General features: G+C 43.2%; 3 protein-coding genes across 4 annotated transcripts; 1 reads left to right on the forward strand and 2 right to left on the reverse strand.

The window, feature by feature from the left end:
* Window positions 1-539: 539 nt before the first annotated feature.
* mrm1 (mitochondrial rRNA methyltransferase 1 homolog (S. cerevisiae)) lies at window positions 540-2,266 on the reverse strand. Its single transcript, XM_061708165.1, has one exon. It carries the CDS (start codon window positions 2,062-2,064, stop codon window positions 871-873), a length of 1,194 nt encoding a protein of 397 aa, XP_061564149.1. The 5' UTR covers window positions 2,065-2,266; the 3' UTR covers window positions 540-870.
* A 698-nt stretch (window positions 2,267-2,964) lies between these two features.
* Window positions 2,965-8,968, forward strand: chmp2a (charged multivesicular body protein 2A). Its single transcript, XM_061707745.1, has 6 exons — window positions 2,965-3,120; window positions 5,246-5,413; window positions 5,502-5,681; window positions 5,769-5,899; window positions 7,984-8,045; window positions 8,134-8,968. Exons 2-6 carry the CDS (start codon window positions 5,246-5,248, stop codon window positions 8,253-8,255), a joined length of 663 nt encoding a protein of 220 aa, XP_061563729.1. The 5' UTR covers window positions 2,965-3,120; the 3' UTR covers window positions 8,256-8,968.
* Window positions 8,969-10,174: 1,206 nt separating this feature from the next.
* On the reverse strand, window positions 10,175-16,694 carry msl1b (MSL complex subunit 1b). Of its 2 annotated transcripts, none has more exons than XM_061708520.1 (9): window positions 16,622-16,694; window positions 15,488-16,131; window positions 15,164-15,363; window positions 14,692-15,011; window positions 14,486-14,550; window positions 14,321-14,388; window positions 13,396-13,520; window positions 13,229-13,301; window positions 10,175-11,619 (listed from the first exon to the last, which is right to left on the reverse strand). In XM_061708520.1, the coding sequence occupies exons 2-9, from the start codon at window positions 15,890-15,892 to the stop codon at window positions 11,529-11,531; spliced, it is 1,347 nt and encodes a 448-aa protein (XP_061564504.1). In that variant the 5' UTR covers window positions 15,893-16,131; window positions 16,622-16,694; the 3' UTR covers window positions 10,175-11,528. The 2 variants fall into 2 exon arrangements, with proteins under 2 accessions (XP_061564504.1, XP_061564503.1); XM_061708519.1 differs by having other exon boundaries at window positions 14,650-15,011.
* Window positions 16,695-17,565: the final 871 nt, after the last annotated feature.

Consider the following 17,565-nt stretch of genomic DNA (forward strand, 5'->3'; position numbering starts at 1 on the left):
CAATCATTATTATTATTAATCATGATCATTATTGCTTGGCTCTGTGACAACAGTCTCTCCTGCAGGGTGAAGGAAGATCCATCCATGAAATAACTATTTCTAATTGATCAGAAATCAGAGCAGGATGAATGAGACACCCAGAATTAAAGATCAAGCAAATCAAATGATGGCTTTGTGGTTTTCTTTTGTTCAGACAAGGATCAGAGGTCTTACCTTAAAACTTTTCTGACAGTTATCTATGTTGATGGTTATTTTTATTTGACATCTATGTTATGTAAAATATGTGTTGTATCCTGTTAATCTCCGTTATTCAATAAAAAAAAAACTTTTCTGACAGTTTCAGCAGAGCTTCCGCCTTCTTCAGAGAGAATCAAATGATGGAACGTGTGTTAGATCCAACAGATGTATTCAAGTATGAACGGTCACATGCTGACCCCCCTACAAACTCCCAGACAACAGGATATGAGCTCGTGCCCTTGGTGATGGCCAGGGACGCCGCGCATGTGGCCACAAACACTCAAACGCTGACGTGATGGCGTTGACTTTTATTTAATGTTTTTATTATTAAGAATTCCACATTTAAGAACAAACATTTCCAGCACAACTAAAACCCCAACAGAGTAACCAAAAAGTACTGCAGGCGTAAAGTTACCATAGTTCTCCTAACGCAAACAAAGGTGATGAGAACACGTTCAGATTTCTGCATCATGTCTGAAAACGTCTCGTCAAATACAGAAGAAGCTGTTGACAAACGTTTCCAGCCCTCACTGTAGTGAGCAGTGAGATACGCTGGTTAGGTGCCTATGTGTAGGTCCATCCATGACCCAGTCTCACCACTGTTGTGCATCAGGCACATACTCAGGACCCGCATCACGCCGACCTCCTGGAGTGCAGCAGAGAGTGCAGCAGGACGCCGGCAGCAACGGAGACGTTCAGAGACTCCACGCCAGGGCTCAGCTCCCTGCCAGCTGGTACGGTGAGCAGGGTCTGGCACAGAGACAGCAGCTCCTGGGACAGCCCGCTCCCCTCACCCCCCATCAGCAGCAACGTGGGACAGGTCATTTCAAAGTCCGAACACCTGGTGACCCGAGTCTGGTGCTGGCCCGCCTCCAGTCCCACTGTGCCGACCACCTGCCAGCCCTGCGCCACCTTCACCTGCAACAGGTCTTCCAGGTCGTCACAGCCATACACTCCCATCACCTCCATCACGCCCGAGCTGGCTTTGCTGACCACCGGAGTCAGGGGGCAACTGTGACGAAGACTGCTGATGACCCCGTCCACACCAAGGAAATAAGCAGAGCGCAACATGGCCCCGAGATTCATGGGGTCCTGGATTCGGTCCAGGACGAGCCACAGGGGCGTGCCCTTGCCTCTGCTGAGCGCAGCAATCTCAGAGAGGAAACTCAGAGGACTCGCTCGGAGGCAAACTCCCTGGTGTACTCCCCCAGAGGACATCTTGTCCAGATCTTTCTTGCTGACCTGGCTGATTTGTACTCCTCGCCGATGTGCCTCCTCACACACCTTTAGGACAGAAGTCCTCTGAGAGCCCCCATCACGTTTCACAAACAGTTTACTGGCTTTTCTTCTTCCCTGAGTGAGAGCCAGAAGACACGGAGCGATGCCAAAAACCATCTCAAAGCTCTCTGCTTTGGCGTCCACTGTTGGCTTCTGTCTGACCTGCTTCTCCTTGTCCGGAGGGAAATCTTCCAGACTCAGTTTCCTGAGTTCAGATGAGACTTTGGGTTCCTCTTTCCTTCCCTGATTCTGCGTCCGGAACAGCCCAGTCTCATCTTTCAAGGACTTACTCTGCGCTGACCTCCAGCCGCCGCGTCCTTGCCTTCCTTCAGCTGCAGGGGGCTCATTGTGGACTTTTGAGGTATTGGACCCCCTCAGGTGTCTCCTCTCTGCAGGTTTCACGCCCCTGTCCTGTGGGCTCAGCAGAGTGGCTGTGATGTGATAAGACGCCACCTGAGAGCCCACTCTTGACACGGACACCAGCGTGTGCAGTTTCCTGTAACAAACCAGGAGCAACTTGTGCTGATGAGCAGACCTGAACACCCACATGTTAATATAACTGCAAGTACGTCCAAGGGTAAAGAAAACTGTCCGTAAGAAGATTGCCTTAGTTGCCCGAGAAACCCATCAGTCCACGGAGCAGTTCAGGCGGCCACGTATTTCACCAATAATCGGCTTTCATACGTTTCTAATCGTTAGGTTGATTATCTATAGTCCAGAAGATACATACCCGTGGAGTTTACCCACGTGAACAACTTGAGGTACATCAAGTGAGATTTGTTATGACCGGATGTCAATGCGTTTAAATTTCAGACCTTTAAAAATAAAAGTCTGATTATTGGTATTTCTGGGAAAGAAAATAAAATTACAATAATAATAATAATAACAATAATAATAATGAGTGTATTATTATTATTTATTAATAATAATAATAATAATAATAATAATAATAATAATAATAATAATAATAATAATAATAATAATAATAATAATAATAATAATAATAATAATAAATGACAATTCGCCTGTAATGAATTGGGATAGGCTCCAGCAGACCCCCGTGACCTTGCAAAGGATAAAACGGGTATAGAAAATGGATGGATGGATGGATGGATGGATGGATGGATGGATGGATGGACGGATGAATTATAATTGTATTACAAATCTAACATTAACATAAATAAATATTTTATATTATATAAATAATACAAATTATTATTATATGTATTATTATATGTATATGTATTATTATTATTATTATTATTATTATTTTAATGTATCGCCGCCACAAATGTGTTATTATGGGAACTGAATATTTCTGCAGCAACAGTCCAGCGCTTGTTTTTTAACAATAAAACTTTTATTTTTAAAAGCTTTCCCTGTGTGTTGTGTTTTCCGGCGACTTGACATTTGTAACGCAACAGCAGTGACGTAGGTGGCTACGTAATTTCCCGGAAGTGCAGCTATCGCAACACGGAAGTGTTGGAAAGAAAACAAACCTAATCGTTTAAATTGGAGTTCTAGGCTAGGTCGGAGGGGACGACTGTACCGCATTTTGCTGTCTGGATTTGCTCCTTGTGGTGACACGGCTGGTTCACGGGGACGGTAAGCTGTGGTGTAGGACGGGAAGAGGTTTCTAAGTGCTGACTAACGTCGTCCAGGAACCAGCAGGGACGGCTGTCTGTGTCAGAGCTGCTCTCCCTCACACACCTCAACACTATTGATTAGAAGTAGAACATCACTTGTTCTCATATTCATGTTGCTGTAGTAGTTATCTTTTCAGTAAAAAGCAAGAATCTTCCCGTCTATCCCTCTATGTAGGATTCTTGATTTATAGTTTTCATTATGTATAAATCCACTGGCTATTATTCTGATCTGCTGCCATCTCTGTCCACAAAGAGGACATGTTTACACGCCCTGTGATCCAATCAAGACTCAAATAATAATAATAATAATAAACTTTATTTATATAGCACCTTTCAGACGAAAGTCGCAGCTCAAGGTGCTTTACAGTAACAGTACAAATAAGAAACAACAACAGCAAATAAAACAAAAAACACAAATATTTAAGTGCAGTGATATAAAACATAACCCTCACAAAATTCAGTTTCAATTTCCTCCACAGAACAACTACTAAGATAGGATGATGTAAAAAGGAATATAAAAATTGAATATATGAATATAAAAAGGTAAAAATGCTGCACGAGTCGTAGGCATATGAAAAATAAAAAGATAAAAATATCAACAAATAAGAGTACAAGATAAAAATGATCATATAAAAACATTTAAAAGTATAAAAATAATGCAGACAGTAAAAATCAATGATATATACGGTACATAAAAGGAAAATGGCAGCTAAGGCGCGGTTATCTTATGTTTAATGCTTGAGTAAAGAGATAGGTTTTAAGTTGTCTTTTGAAAGTATCTACCGACTCGACTTCCCTGATGTTTTTGGGCAGTGTGTTCCATAATTTTGGGGCGTAGTTGACAAACGCTGCATCACCGATCTGCTTTTGTCTGTTTCTGGGAGCTTCTAATAACCCAGCAGCTGACGACCGCAGGGTTCTTTGTGGAACATTGTTAGAATCTTTCATACAATTATGAAAGATGGAAGCAGAAAATCTTAGGATTAAAAAATATGATGATATTGATAGGTTTTATTGAAATATGTAGCGATTGTTTTGTTTCTTTTATTGGTTAATCACTTGTGGAAGTTTTATGAGTTGTGCTGTCACCTTCAGCTAAATCTGTCCAAGACTGAGCTTATTGTCTGTCCAGCCAGTCGTTCCTCACCTCCTCAGATAAACAGTTGGATTCCACCACACTTGTGCCCACATCTTCTGCTAGGAATCTTGGTGTCATGTTAGACAGCCAGCTGACCTTTAAGGAGCATGTTGCCTCGGTTTCCTGGTCTTGCTGATTCACTCCTCACAACATCAGGAAAATCCGACCCTACCTGACAGAACATACTCTCCCTCTACCTTCACTCCTTCATCCAGAGATACTCATCAGTAACTAGACTCTTCTCCTCCATTGTTCCCCGATGGTGGAACGACTTACCAAACTGTCTGATCTGCAGGTCTGGACCTACTTTTAAGAGCAACCTAAAGACTCAGCTCTTTAAGGAGCACTTTTGCATCTAGTAAACTTCTCTGCTCATCAGAATTAGTTATCAGCTCTTTGCAGGACTCAGCACTGAGTAAGCTGCATGCACTTATGACAAGATGATTGTATGATGTTGTCTTTTTAAATGTCGCTTTCTTGTATAAAGGGACTGTTGGGTTGGGTGGAAAGGGAACAATAAAATTCAAAAATTCCACCACTGGCAAGGCAGCACCTGTGTCCAACTGGACTCACAGCAGTCTGACCAGCACTTATCCAGCTGTACCTCCTATGTTATGCTTTGGATAAAAGCGTCTGCTAAATGGCAGTGGTAGTAGTAGTAATAGTAGTAGTGATACAAATCCAATTATTAGATGATTACTTTCGGTCTGTAACTAACTAATGATTATCTTTGCTAAAGTTTCTAAATGTACAAACACTGTTATTAATAAAATCTATATATAGAAGATAATGAGGACAATGTTTATCACTTTATGTTTCTATTCCCAGAATGTATATCTTGTCCAACTAACTATTGAATAGAATCATTTTTGAATCTGTGACTTTCTCTCCCAAGTGTTGCTGTTGACAGCATATGTTTTTGTTTTTTTTTCATATCTTTGATCAGATGGATTTTCTGTTTGGGAAGAGAAAGACTCCGGAGGAGATGTTGAGGCAGAACCAGAGGGCACTCAACCGGGCTATGAGAGAGCTAGACAGGGAGCGAATGAAGCTGGAGCAACAGGAGAAAAAGATCATAGCTGACATCAAGAAAATGGCCAAACAAGGACAAATGGTAAGGCGGTGGAAGCATGCTTGTTGAAACTGATTTGTTTGTTGAGGAAGAAATGTGACAGTGATACTTGTCATTTCCATCTTTGCAGGACGCTGTGAAGATCATGGCCAAGGACTTGGTTCGTACACGACGCTACGTCAAGAAGTTCATCATGATGAAGGCCAATATTCAGGCTGTCAGTCTAAAGATACAGACACTGAAATCCAACAACAGTATGGCACAGGCCATGAAGGGCGTCACCAAAGCCATGGCCACCATGAACAGACAGGTCAGTGACGCACATTGTGATGGAGGTCATTTAAAAGAAAAAAAGCGTCTCCTTTGATTACAAGTTTTGTTTGCTCCATTGTCACAGCTGAAACTGCCTCAGATCCAAAAGATCATGATGGAGTTTGAGCGACAGAGTGAAATCATGGACATGAAAGAGGAGATGATGAACGATGCAATCGATGATGCCATGGGTGATGAGGATGACGAGGATGAGAGGTGAGGGACAACAACATTTATCATCATTGGCATCTCAAATAGAATTATTTCATGCTGTGGGGCGGTTGTGATTTATTTTCTTATTTAAACTTTTTCGTTGTCCTTTAATATAAAAGCAACTATTAGCAGCTAGTTAGCTCAGCATAAGGATTTGAAGAATTAACCGAAGAAAAACGTCTTGTAAACCGTTGATCAGCGTTTTTCAAAGGGATCACGTTGTAGCCTGGTCACACTTTGGATTTCTTTTACTTGTTCTTCACAAGTTTGATATCTGCGAGGATAAAATCAAACCGCCTTCTCTCAGTTTGACACTGCTGGGGTCAATAATCTGTGTTTCATTAGTAATGTGAGAACAGAGTTTAACATTACTCTGTTCATTTAGTGGTTTCTACATTTACTTTGACCTCCATGTGTTTCAGGCCTGCAGCAAATTCCTCAAAAGTTAAAGACTGGTGCAATTTAGGGATGATAATGAATAAAAACATGTCGTTATATGTAAAACGGATGATATCACTTGAAAAGTAAAAACGAGCAGAGACGCTCCACTTTGTCAACAAATCCTGAGGATCTTTTATGACTCTGTGGTGGCGTCGGCCATCTTCTATGGTGTGGTCTGCTGGAGCAGCAGCATCACAGCAGCAGAGAGGAAGAGACTGGACAAAGTGGTGAAGAGAGCCGGCTCTGTCCTGGGCTGCAGTCTCCATCCTGTGAAGGTGGTGGGGGAGAGGAGGATGGTGGCTAAAGCCTGATTTAAGGTTCTGCGTTAAACCAACGCAGAGCCTACGCCGTTGCCGTGACGTGAACCCTTCGGACTTCTCCGTCACTCCATTTCGCTGCGGTGCAATACTCCCCCAGAGCGCTAGTTGATACTTTGTTTAGTTTCCGGCTTTTCCGGTCACAGTGAATCAAAGAGATAAGGACAAATATTGTGCAAAAAAACAAAACAACCCCAAAAAATAAAAAATAAATCACACACACATAAGGAAAAGAGCGCTGAAAGTTCACTACTGTTTCACGAACCGGAACCGGCAATGCGTTGCTACCAAGCAAACCAATCACAGCCCTCTCGGTCTGCGTTGGGTCTGCGTCGCTTCGGCGCGTAGTTACATTTTTTGGGAGGTGCACGTCAGGCTACGGCGTAGCCGCTTACCCTACAGCGTAGGTTTAACGCAGAACCATAATTCAGCCTTAAGCTGTCATCCATCATGGACAATGTCTCCCACCCCTTTCATGAGACTGTCAGAGCCCTGGAGAGCTCCATCAGCGACCAGCTTCATCACCCGCGATGCGTCACTGAGAGGCATCGCAGGTCCTTCCCCCCCGCTGCCATCAGACTCCACCACCAGGCCTGCTCTCAGTAGCAACGGACTATAACAACATGTGCAATATCTGTCTACCTCATACACATCCTACCTGCTTTTTTTGCACTGTTTTTTTTCTTTCTCGTACTGCACTACTTTTATTTTCATTCCAATGTATATACTGTTTATAGTTGTATTGTGTTCATTATGTCTTCAGATTGAAGTACTGTTTATATTTTGTAATTATATATTTTTACCTTTTTATCCTTCTTTCGCTTGATGTGTGTGTTGTTGGTACTGCTGCTGCACAAAGCGAATTTCCCCACTGAGGGAGGAATAAAGGACAATCTAATCTAATCTAAATGTGGGGACTACATCAAGAACTGTGGTTATCAGTAGGTCTGTAGAAGCGAACCTTGCAGGGAATCTTTATGAAGATTGATAATATAACACCTACATAACTGTCACTCCGCTGCTAAGAATATTAACTTAATGTTAAAATTGTATTTTTAACAGGATGTGTTTGATTGGTGATGAGTGAGTGTTTTTCTTCTGGTGCAACAAAAACACACTTTGCTTTGAGCTTGTCTGGAAGACGCATCTGCGATGGCCCTCCACCCAGCAGAAGTGTGAGCGCTGGCCCTGTGGCGGTCGGGGAAACACCAGTGCCTTCACAAAGCTCATGTCTGCTTCTGTGATGGCAGCCGAATAGTTTTTAACGGATGTTTTTTTTCCCTCTTCTTTTGTCTAATTTAATTTGTTTTGTCTGTGTTTCTCGTGCAGTGACGCCATTGTGTCCCAAGTGTTGGACGAGCTTGGTCTGAATCTGTCCGATGAATTGTCCAGTAAGAAATAACCAGAACCTCCACCACAGTTGTTACCGATATGTTTGAGGATGAAAGTGAAAGCTGCCTCTTTTCTTCTGCTTCTCAGATCTCCCGAGCACCGGTGGAAGTCTGTCTGTGGCTGGAGGAAAGAAAGCTGAGCCCCAAGCCGCCCTTGCTGACGCAGACGCGGACCTGGAGGAGCGCCTGAACAACCTCCGCAGAGACTGACCGTGCTGGAGTCAGACAAGCGCTGTGGCGAGTCGGTTAATACAAATATACTCCAATCTCTGTCTCTAGATTCTCTTGAAGTTAAAACTGGCTGGCTGTTGCAGTCTGCAGGCTGTTTAAAGGTATTGGACTTTGTGTTTGAGCTGTCTTCTTTTTTTCTGTATATTATGTATCTTAATAAGGAAAAAAGAAAAATATGGGCCACCATCCTTCATGGGCCCAGCGAATTCGGGTCTCAGCCAAATGACAGGTTGTGTGAACATAAATGTTTATTTCATACAATATTCTGTGTAAATACTAACTCCAGGACGCATACAAATTTTGCAATTTAAATTAACACTAATTACTAAATATTTGCGGGAAACCAAATAAAAGACAGTGATATTGCAGAAAGTTGCATTTTTATATGACGACATCCACAAATTTCCAACACGTTTTGTACATGAAGTGGGTTTGGTGTTCTTATCAGGATCTTGGTTACATTTGGGGGTCTGTGACTGGTCAGGTTCTCCCAGGACGGTGTGTATCTGACTGTGTGGAGGTGTGTTGAGCCTCTGAAGCAGCAAAGACACTCCCGGCTCGGTCTGTTGACTCCGTCAGCGGTGGTTCTGAGATCAGCAGCATTTTCACCAAAATACTAAGGAGTGTGTGGTGTTTATTTTTGAGAAACTGTCATTTTTTTCTGTATTCAATAAACATTTTTCCAGATTAAAGTAACTCCATGTTTTGTTCTGGTATTTGACAGTTCTAACTGTCTCTGCTTTAACTGGAGGGTCTTCACATCCAGACCAGAGGAAGAGCAGATCTCTGCATGTGTCAGATGTCTAGGGCCCTTCTGTGTGGGAGACAAAGGCTGGTTTCTGGGTGGAGGCAGCCCTTTCCTCCACAGTTGTCATGACTCAACACGTTATGAAATCAGGTCGTTGCTCGGTCATAACCCGTTTAAAAGAGCGCAGCTTTACTTCAGTCAGCATCAGTCACTGCTACCTGATCACATCATATAGATGTGTGAAAAACACAATCTACTGTCACCCAAGGCCATCATGGGGAAAAGAGTTCAAGGGAGCAAATCATTCATAAACCTCAGTAATGGAAAGGGCTTACTAATGACTGAAACAGCGTCGTTTTGCACAGCTGAACCTGAGCGGCAGAAGGACAACATGCCGCAGCCATCGGGACTCGTCATGCAAAGCGTTCAACATCAAGATCGGGGGTGTGGCAGCAGAAGCTGACTGGACGGCACCTCACTGGACAGGCGGACAGAGCCACTCCAACACACCTGATCGATCAAATGAATGTATGCAGACCTCAATGATCAGCTGGGGGGGATCCAGTCACCTGAGTCTGGTGTGCTGGAGCAGATACCTGTCTCAGACATGCAGGGCCGGGGGGGACCCGGGACACTGCTTTAGATGCACAGCATCCTGAAAATAGAGGATTGTGTTGCCATCCAGAGGAAAGAATCTGCAGCTCGCTGAACTTCAGGTTGGAGCTGGATCTTTCAGCTGAATGATCCCTAACGTACCTGGCCGGGGATTTGTCTTCGTTCTTCTGAAGTCAAACGTAACACTGCGGTCAGGAATTGCCTGCGGTCATTTCCAGGCTGTAGCTGATACTTTTATTTCACTTCAGTTTTATTTATATAGCATGTATCACAACACAAGCTGTCTCGAGACGCTTCCCAGAGACCAGAACATTATCTGATTTCGTAAAGGGGCCAATTACATTTGAGACCATGAAAATGGTTCCACAGTAGTTCAGGGTGTCATAAACCCCCTCCATACTGACTTGAATATGGTTTACTAACTTAAAATTAAGTATATTTGTCCAACTATGTCCAGGTCTGTCTGGATCATGATTCTAAAAGAACGTTTTGTTTCATATCCATAATATTCCTTTTAAACAGAATCAAGTCAATATATCATAGACATATTCATTTTATTCCAAAAGAAAAAAAAATTATTTTGAAAATGTCAATTTTTGAACATACAATCATAGAACAATATTGAATGTACTCAACACTTCCAACATTAAATAATAAAAAAATAACAGCCATGTTTTATGTACATCTGTTTCCGAAAGCTATGTACAGAAAAACAAAGTCTGCCAAACGAGCGGCTGGAAGCTGAAGCACAGAAGCTGCAGAAGTCTGAACAAACGCCGCGAAGAAGGAGAGCCTGCAGGAGCCGCTCAGAGGTCGAGACCGAGATTAGATAAGAGAGAGATTAACTGGTTGCATGTTAGAGAGCACAGCTAGAACGCTCAGAACTCATCTAAAAGGGCTCCCCTGACCAACATATATACAGAACTTGCGTAATATCCGGTGAATAGAAGTGTTAAGACCGGGAGCATGAACATCACCGCAGGATGAGGGTGCTCACGCCGCTGTCCTCGCCTGCCAGAGCATAAAAAGTCATGCTTTGTAGTGAGATTATTGTCCATGTTGAGGTCAAACCATGCTACCATATTATTTCTGTAACAGGTAAATAGAGTTCATGCAATTCACATGAAAATAAGAACAAAAGAAACTAAACAGATTGAATTAAAGCCCAGTATACCGCCCATCTTTCCCTGTCCTTCCATTGATGTAGAACAGCTTTTCGTTTCTTTTGCTGCTGACCAGCTTAATTACACGGGACTGGTTCAAGAATCAAGACCCAAGTTCTTAAAAAATGGGTGTGATCCTGCCGACTCCAAACATCACACTGCACACTGATATGATCCTCTCGAATGCGAGTGCGTACGATATGAGGCAACACACAGCACGATACAGTCAGACTGTGACACGGCAGGGAGGACGTGCCGGTAAAACTACCCACAGCAAGACAATGCGGCTGATTTGATTTTGATGAAGAGTCCAAGTTTGATTTTGAACTGAAATGGTGAGGGGGGGAAAAAAGAAGGAACTCCTCCAAATGCTCAAGATTAAGTCATCAGTTTAACCCGTCTGCACTACACATATAAAACTGACCGGACCTCCACTTTGGCAGATTAAAAGTCAATTAAGGAGTTTGCAACTTGAAAAACACGTTTCAGAACATGCACAGAACTCCCGACACGACAGCTGCTGACATGGAAAGCGGCTTTGCGGCATCAAGCACCTCCTCTTCTCCATCAGCGTCCAGTTTTCTGCTCTGTGGTGACATGTAGCAGGTGTTTCCTGCTCTGTGGACTAGAAGCAACAGTACTCTGGTGACATGTCCCAGCCGAACGGAGCATCTCCCTGACCCAGGCGTGGAGCAGCAGCGATCTGCTGGTGCTGCTGGAGGGGCTTCACTTCCGGCAGGTCCGGTGAGGCGTGTGCTTCTTGGGCACCTCGATGCGGCATCTGCTTCGGTCATCCAGCCAAGGCAGCTCAAAATTCCTGGGGGGGAAGAGGCCATTTAAGCAGTTTTTAATTTGCTAGGTAAAACAGTTTTCCCCAGATGGAGAAAAAACATGGAGATCCAACAACTGTGATAGTATCCTTGTTTGTTGTTCTAATCTGCTACTGCTACTACCGCTGCTACTAAATATTTAATCACTTTTCCAACTGTTGCTCTGTTTACTGCCCCCTATCGGCCACCGCCGGTACGACGCGCTTTCCTCGCGTACTACGTGAGCGACGTTGCAGTTGGTGGTGTATGTGAACGGATGCGAAGGCAAGCACTAGTGATGCACCGATTGTTCGGTAACCGAAATTGTTCGGCCGAAAATGGCAAAAAAACACTTTCGGTGTTCGGTGGAATAAGTGGGAAAAAAAACTAACAATTAACGGCGTTGTAATATAAATAGACTGGCCGCTCCGTAACTGTTGCGCACCACATAAAGTGTTGGCCAACAAAAAACTAACCACATAAGAATTTTACCTAACATTCACCAGCAGGTGGAACCAAAACAACATAAATCAATCTATTACAGGTGCGTTTAGATGAGGAAATCAAACAGTGAAGAGCTTGGAGTGAAGTGGTGCGGTGCAAACATGTCAGCAGTATGGAAGTATTTTAGAGTGGCAAGAATAATACAAGAATGGCTGTTTGCAATGAATGTTCTGCTCAAATATCTAGAGGGGGCACATCTGCAAAGTCTTTCAGTACTACAAGTTTGATTTATCATTTGAAATGATAAAAAACCCTGAGCGCTTTAATGCATTTTTATTGTTTTAAGGCCTATGTTACAATGTTCAGTCAGTTAAGCCTAACGTAAGCTCAAAGATGGCCAAAAAATGTGTTTGGTAATTTATTTATTTTAAGTTATTGTTCTTTGCTGGTATAATGTCTGCTGGAATATTTAAGAAATGCTGGGAAATTAAAAAATGTTCAGTTTTTTATGTTCAACAAATGTTTTCTACCTTGTAATTTTGTAAAAGATATTTTTCTTTTAAAAGCATGCCTAAATCAAATTTATTTGATTTATGCGAAGAACCATGTTCGGTATTGTTCGGTATTCAGCCAAGTGTTTATTATTATTTTCGGTTTCGGTTTCAGCCACAAATTTTCATTTCGGTGCATCACTAGCAAGCACCAACAGCAAGTGTATCTGGGGCTTTAATTGTCCCGTCCGAGGTAAAACGCTGAAACATCAGGTTATCCTGGAGGACACGCCCGACTAGAACCCCCCCCCCCCCTCGGGGATAATCAGTCCCACAGGTCCCCGCGGTCCCTTCTGGCAACCATCATCTTGATCGTTGTGCACAGCTCACGTGCGTGTGGATCATTACACGGAGCGCGATCAAACATTTCTATGACAAAACGTAGTTGCTGTTTGTTAGACTATCACCTCATCATATAACCAAACTTTGCAGAACATGTTGCTTTTGTGTGACGTTATCCGGACGGTTGATTTCCGGAGTTCAGTCTTTAGTTTAGGTGTGCTCTCAGTCGTACTGTGGCACTTATTTACTTTTTATTTTCGGGGGCTTTCATGTTCCATGATACAGGTCTGAAACAGCCTCACAGTAGGAAAGCAGCTGAAGGAGAACATCTCTGACTTACTGTTGAGCTAGTTTGGGCAATGGCCGTCCAAACGCAACCACAGGCAAGAAGGGAGTGATCACTATGGATTCAACTAGAAGAAGAAGAAGAAGAACTGTTAAAAATCCTTCAAAACAAGTGAAACATTGCAGCTGGGACGCAGCAGCGATGCTGGATAACAGGTGTACCATCTTCAGTGTCGGGATAGAAGGACGACAGCTCGGGCTCCATCTCCTGGACCACTTTCTTCCTGTTCATGCGCTGCTGCAGACGCTGGAACATGCGTTGCTCTCTGATTCGCTGGATGTCCCACCTGGAAACGTACACAAGATTAATGACATGGTGGGAGGAGTGAGAAAGGAATCACAGCAAACAACATGTATGCCTGAAAGCTACAACACACGTGACCATTCGTTTTCAGGAACAAAGTCTGCCGATTATTCTTTTACCCAGCACAAGTCTGGCGCCCCAGCATGCTAAATATGCGTACTCAACGTGGTGATCGTTCATCAGGATTTTACTGGTTTCTACCATTTAAATATTTGACCTTTTTTGTAATTGTTCTGTGAACATAAAACATTAGAGCAGTTCTTCATGCATGAATAAAGACGGTCTGACAATGCAGAGAGCAACTGCTGCTGATGTATCACTGATGTATCACCATCAGCGCACGTTCCATCACCGGCAACAAGGTGGGAAAAAGGGACGTTGGAAAACACGTCAAGACTAATCCCGAAAGGCTTGAATCAAGGCCCAAGGGCTTCACCTTCCTGGACCCTGAAGGCGTGACAAACAAACCCAGCCCTGTGAAGGTACCACCAAGTGCTCCAGTTGGATGATAAACTGCTTTTTACATAATGTGAAGTTGGGAGGAGATAAGGAAGTGGAAGGTGGTTCATCCCGCTGTGATCTGAATAATTATTTTCAGAACTCTGCAGACCCAAATGAAACGTTCAGACCTTGTCTGCCCACAACAACGTGCCAGGCTCGTGTGATGACTTTCTGGTGACTTTGTACACCCAAATAAGTACTCTGGAGCACAGAAAGTTAGTTCCCTTTAAAATGAGAAAACCAGGACATGCTTATTTAAATCAGAAACCAAAGAGGAGATACCTTTTCCTCCTCTTCTCATCCAGCTCCAGTTTCGAGTGGCGTTTCAGGAACACGCCGTCGTCCAGCGGCTTGAGAGGACAATGTTACACATAACGTCCAAGAGTTAGATGCATCTTGATCTAATGTGACAGAACTTTACATATGTTACCATCTGATATTTCTCACCTCGGGGGGATTAAAAGAGGATTCCTCATCCAGGGGCTCAATGTAGTTTTCCCTCCAAGAGGGAACTATGGGACAGAATAAAGGAGACACACTTACTCCCGGATGATGTGTTCAGTGAATTTGACAGATAAAGTGATTGAAGGTGGGATATAGGTTAGGCTTACAAACAATCAGCATATCATGTACTACATGAGGAGTCCACTCACTGGCCACCTCTTCCTCCTTTTTGGGGGAAGTCTCACGCAGAGGGGATAAAGGAGGTTGGTTCCAACAACACAGATACATCTCTGTGGTAGACATGAAGGGCAGATCCTCCATCTGACAGCTCAGGTCAGACTCCTCTTTGCATGGGAGCAAACTGTCCCTTTCTGCCCCTGAACACATAGGAATAGTCTTCTCTGGGGTTTCCTTACTGCGCAGCTCTCTCTGGTTGGGGGAACCAGGTTCAATTTCAAACTTCTGGGGGCTAGCTTTTGCACTTTTACCCCGAGATTTCTGAACTTTTCCATCTCCAAAACATGATTTCCTTTGAATCCAAAGGAGAAAATAAGGATTAGTGCACCTATGGATTATTACACAGATAATATTTACACTATTCATTTCCTTACTGGAGTTTAATTTAATACCAAAGGGAATGTCAAAAAACCTCTGAGTTGTATCCACCAATGTGTATTTTACCGTTTTTGACCTTTGCCACCTCGACTGAAGAGCAGCGGAGTGGCTGGGTTGGGTTGTGGACTCTCCTCTATGTCCAGATCCCACATGTCCTCCTTGTCTGGGGTCCAAGTCTCCAGGGGCTGGAAAAGGCGCTTATCACGAGGCCCATCCTTCCTTGTGAGCTGGAGCCGGCGCTCCATCCGTTCAATACGTGCAAGTAGCTGCAAAAGGACAAATAGAAAGATGAAACGAGCATGGATGTGTGTACTAAAAATATAAAAACATGGTGCATGAAAGCAAAACACAATATCCTGCAAAATCCTGCAAATAAGTACTTTTACATACCGTGTCCTTATCTGCTTTGAGCTCATCTATCTCCTTGTCCTTTGATTGCAGCTGTTGCTGCTGTTGCTCAATGAGGTCCAGTTGGAGGAGGAGAATCTGCCGGAGACAGTTGGCTTGCGCATGTGGACTTGCGGGGGTCTTTCTGATGTTCCTCCACTTGCCCTCAGAAGAGAGTTCAATGGATGCAGTGCCAAGAACCCCCTTTGCACTGTCATCGGCACCAGCATCCTTTGGATTATTGTTCATAGCCATTTGAGGATTATCCATACTGTCAACAGAGAGGGGTTTGCCTTTCACCGGGGTTCCCTCACCCCCCATTGGTCTGACAGGGGACAGTATCCCCACCGGTTTCTCTCCTTGAACTCTTTCTGAAACTGTGGTACCGTGAGCAACTTTGCTTGTCATATAACTCGGATCTAAGTCCTTTGACCTGCCTGGGATCGCGCCCCCCAGCACTTCTTGTACATGTATGGCGAAGTCGCAGGGCTCTGCCTTGATGCTGGCGGGGCCGACCCCCGACCTGTCTTCTATCAGAGCCGTTTGTGTCAGTGTTCTGCTTGAATCCTGGATGTGGATAAAGCGCGGACCTCAAGTGTCATGACCAGCGCAGCGTCCTCTCATCCTGCAGGTTTCAGCAGCTTCTCCTGTACAAAACACACACATGTGTCGTGTTTCATTCACATCAGACCACCATCTATGAGCGCTTAAACAAACAAAGTAAGAGAAGAGTACACGATCAAAGTGTGCATCCGTCACTGAAAACCCCTGCTGGAGCAGAAATGCAAGCTAAGCCATAGAACCGCAGCAAAATACACGAGGAGAAGAGGAAACCAGTCCGCCGTTTGAAAGGAGCTGGGTTCCCCAGCACTGCCCGGGCAGACATCTTAGCTGGGACCAGCAGGGACCGGGAGCAGGGACCGGGGACGGCTGTGCAGGACGCTGGCAGCAGCTCAGATCCTCCATTTTAGTTCTCATGGAAAACAATAACAGCTAGCTAGCTGGCTACCGTTAGCCGGCGAGTTTCATCAACTAAATGCAACTTCCGAGCGAAATGAGTGTACCAAGCAGAGAGTTACACGCAGTCATAACACAGATCTGCTTTTACTGCCATGCGTTTGTGTACCTTAGACTTACCTCAACAGCAATTTAAGTGTTTCTCGGATGCCTTCATGTTCCCTCCTCAAGACTTAAAGCGCCGACAACAGCGCATGCGCGATGTGTTGGATGGCCATTTCTTGTGTTTTGGACTGTTTTGCCGGCAACGACCAGCAGGGGGCGACGGCGCGTCAAGAAGCAATTAACATGAATTATTTTAATCTCTTTCTCTCAATTCATCATTGAAAATAACAGAAAAACAGTCCTGCAGATATGCTATTTCTGTTGGGATGAGGGTTGTATGCAGCTTTAACTTGGGATGTCTGTTGCTATCTCTATTGCAATTCACTATTCCCTGACTGATGTGCCTGTGCCTTTTTATTTTTATTTTTATTATTTAATTAATAATTCTCATTACAATTTTTTATATATATATATATATATATATTTTTTTTTTTGTTTATTTTTATTTTTTTTGCAATTGTCCATTTCTGTCTTAGTTTTATTTATTTTATTTATTTGTTTTCTTTTATTGTGGTTCTAGTTTTATATAGGTTGTTGGGTATGCTGCAATACGTAAGTGACCACTGTATTTTTCTGTGGTTTTTTCCTAAAAGAAAAATGTGTGCTCAATTTGCAAAATGTTTTGATATGATTGTATACATCTGCAAAACCCAATAAAAAAAAGTTGAAAAAAAAATAAATAACAGAAAAACAAAGAGCAAACAGTTGGTTTTCAAATTAATCAAAGTTAAAAGTTTTAGCAGCCTTCTTGTTTTTGGAGTCAGATATGTTTCGGTGGTATTTTTCAGTATCCTTTACAAAATCTATAAATTATGGTTTTAGTAAACTAAATCTATCCTTTTGAATTATATTTCCCTATATTGATCAGCAAGTTTATTAATTACAACTTTGCCCTCTGTATGTTTCTTTTGATGTTATGGAAACCAAATTGTACATATTCCAAAACAGTGAAAAATTTG

The sequence above is a fragment of the Cololabis saira genome, chromosome 19 (genome assembly GCF_033807715.1).
Source record: "Cololabis saira isolate AMF1-May2022 chromosome 19, fColSai1.1, whole genome shotgun sequence".
Classification (NCBI taxonomy): Eukaryota; Metazoa; Chordata; class Actinopteri; order Beloniformes; family Belonidae; genus Cololabis; species Cololabis saira.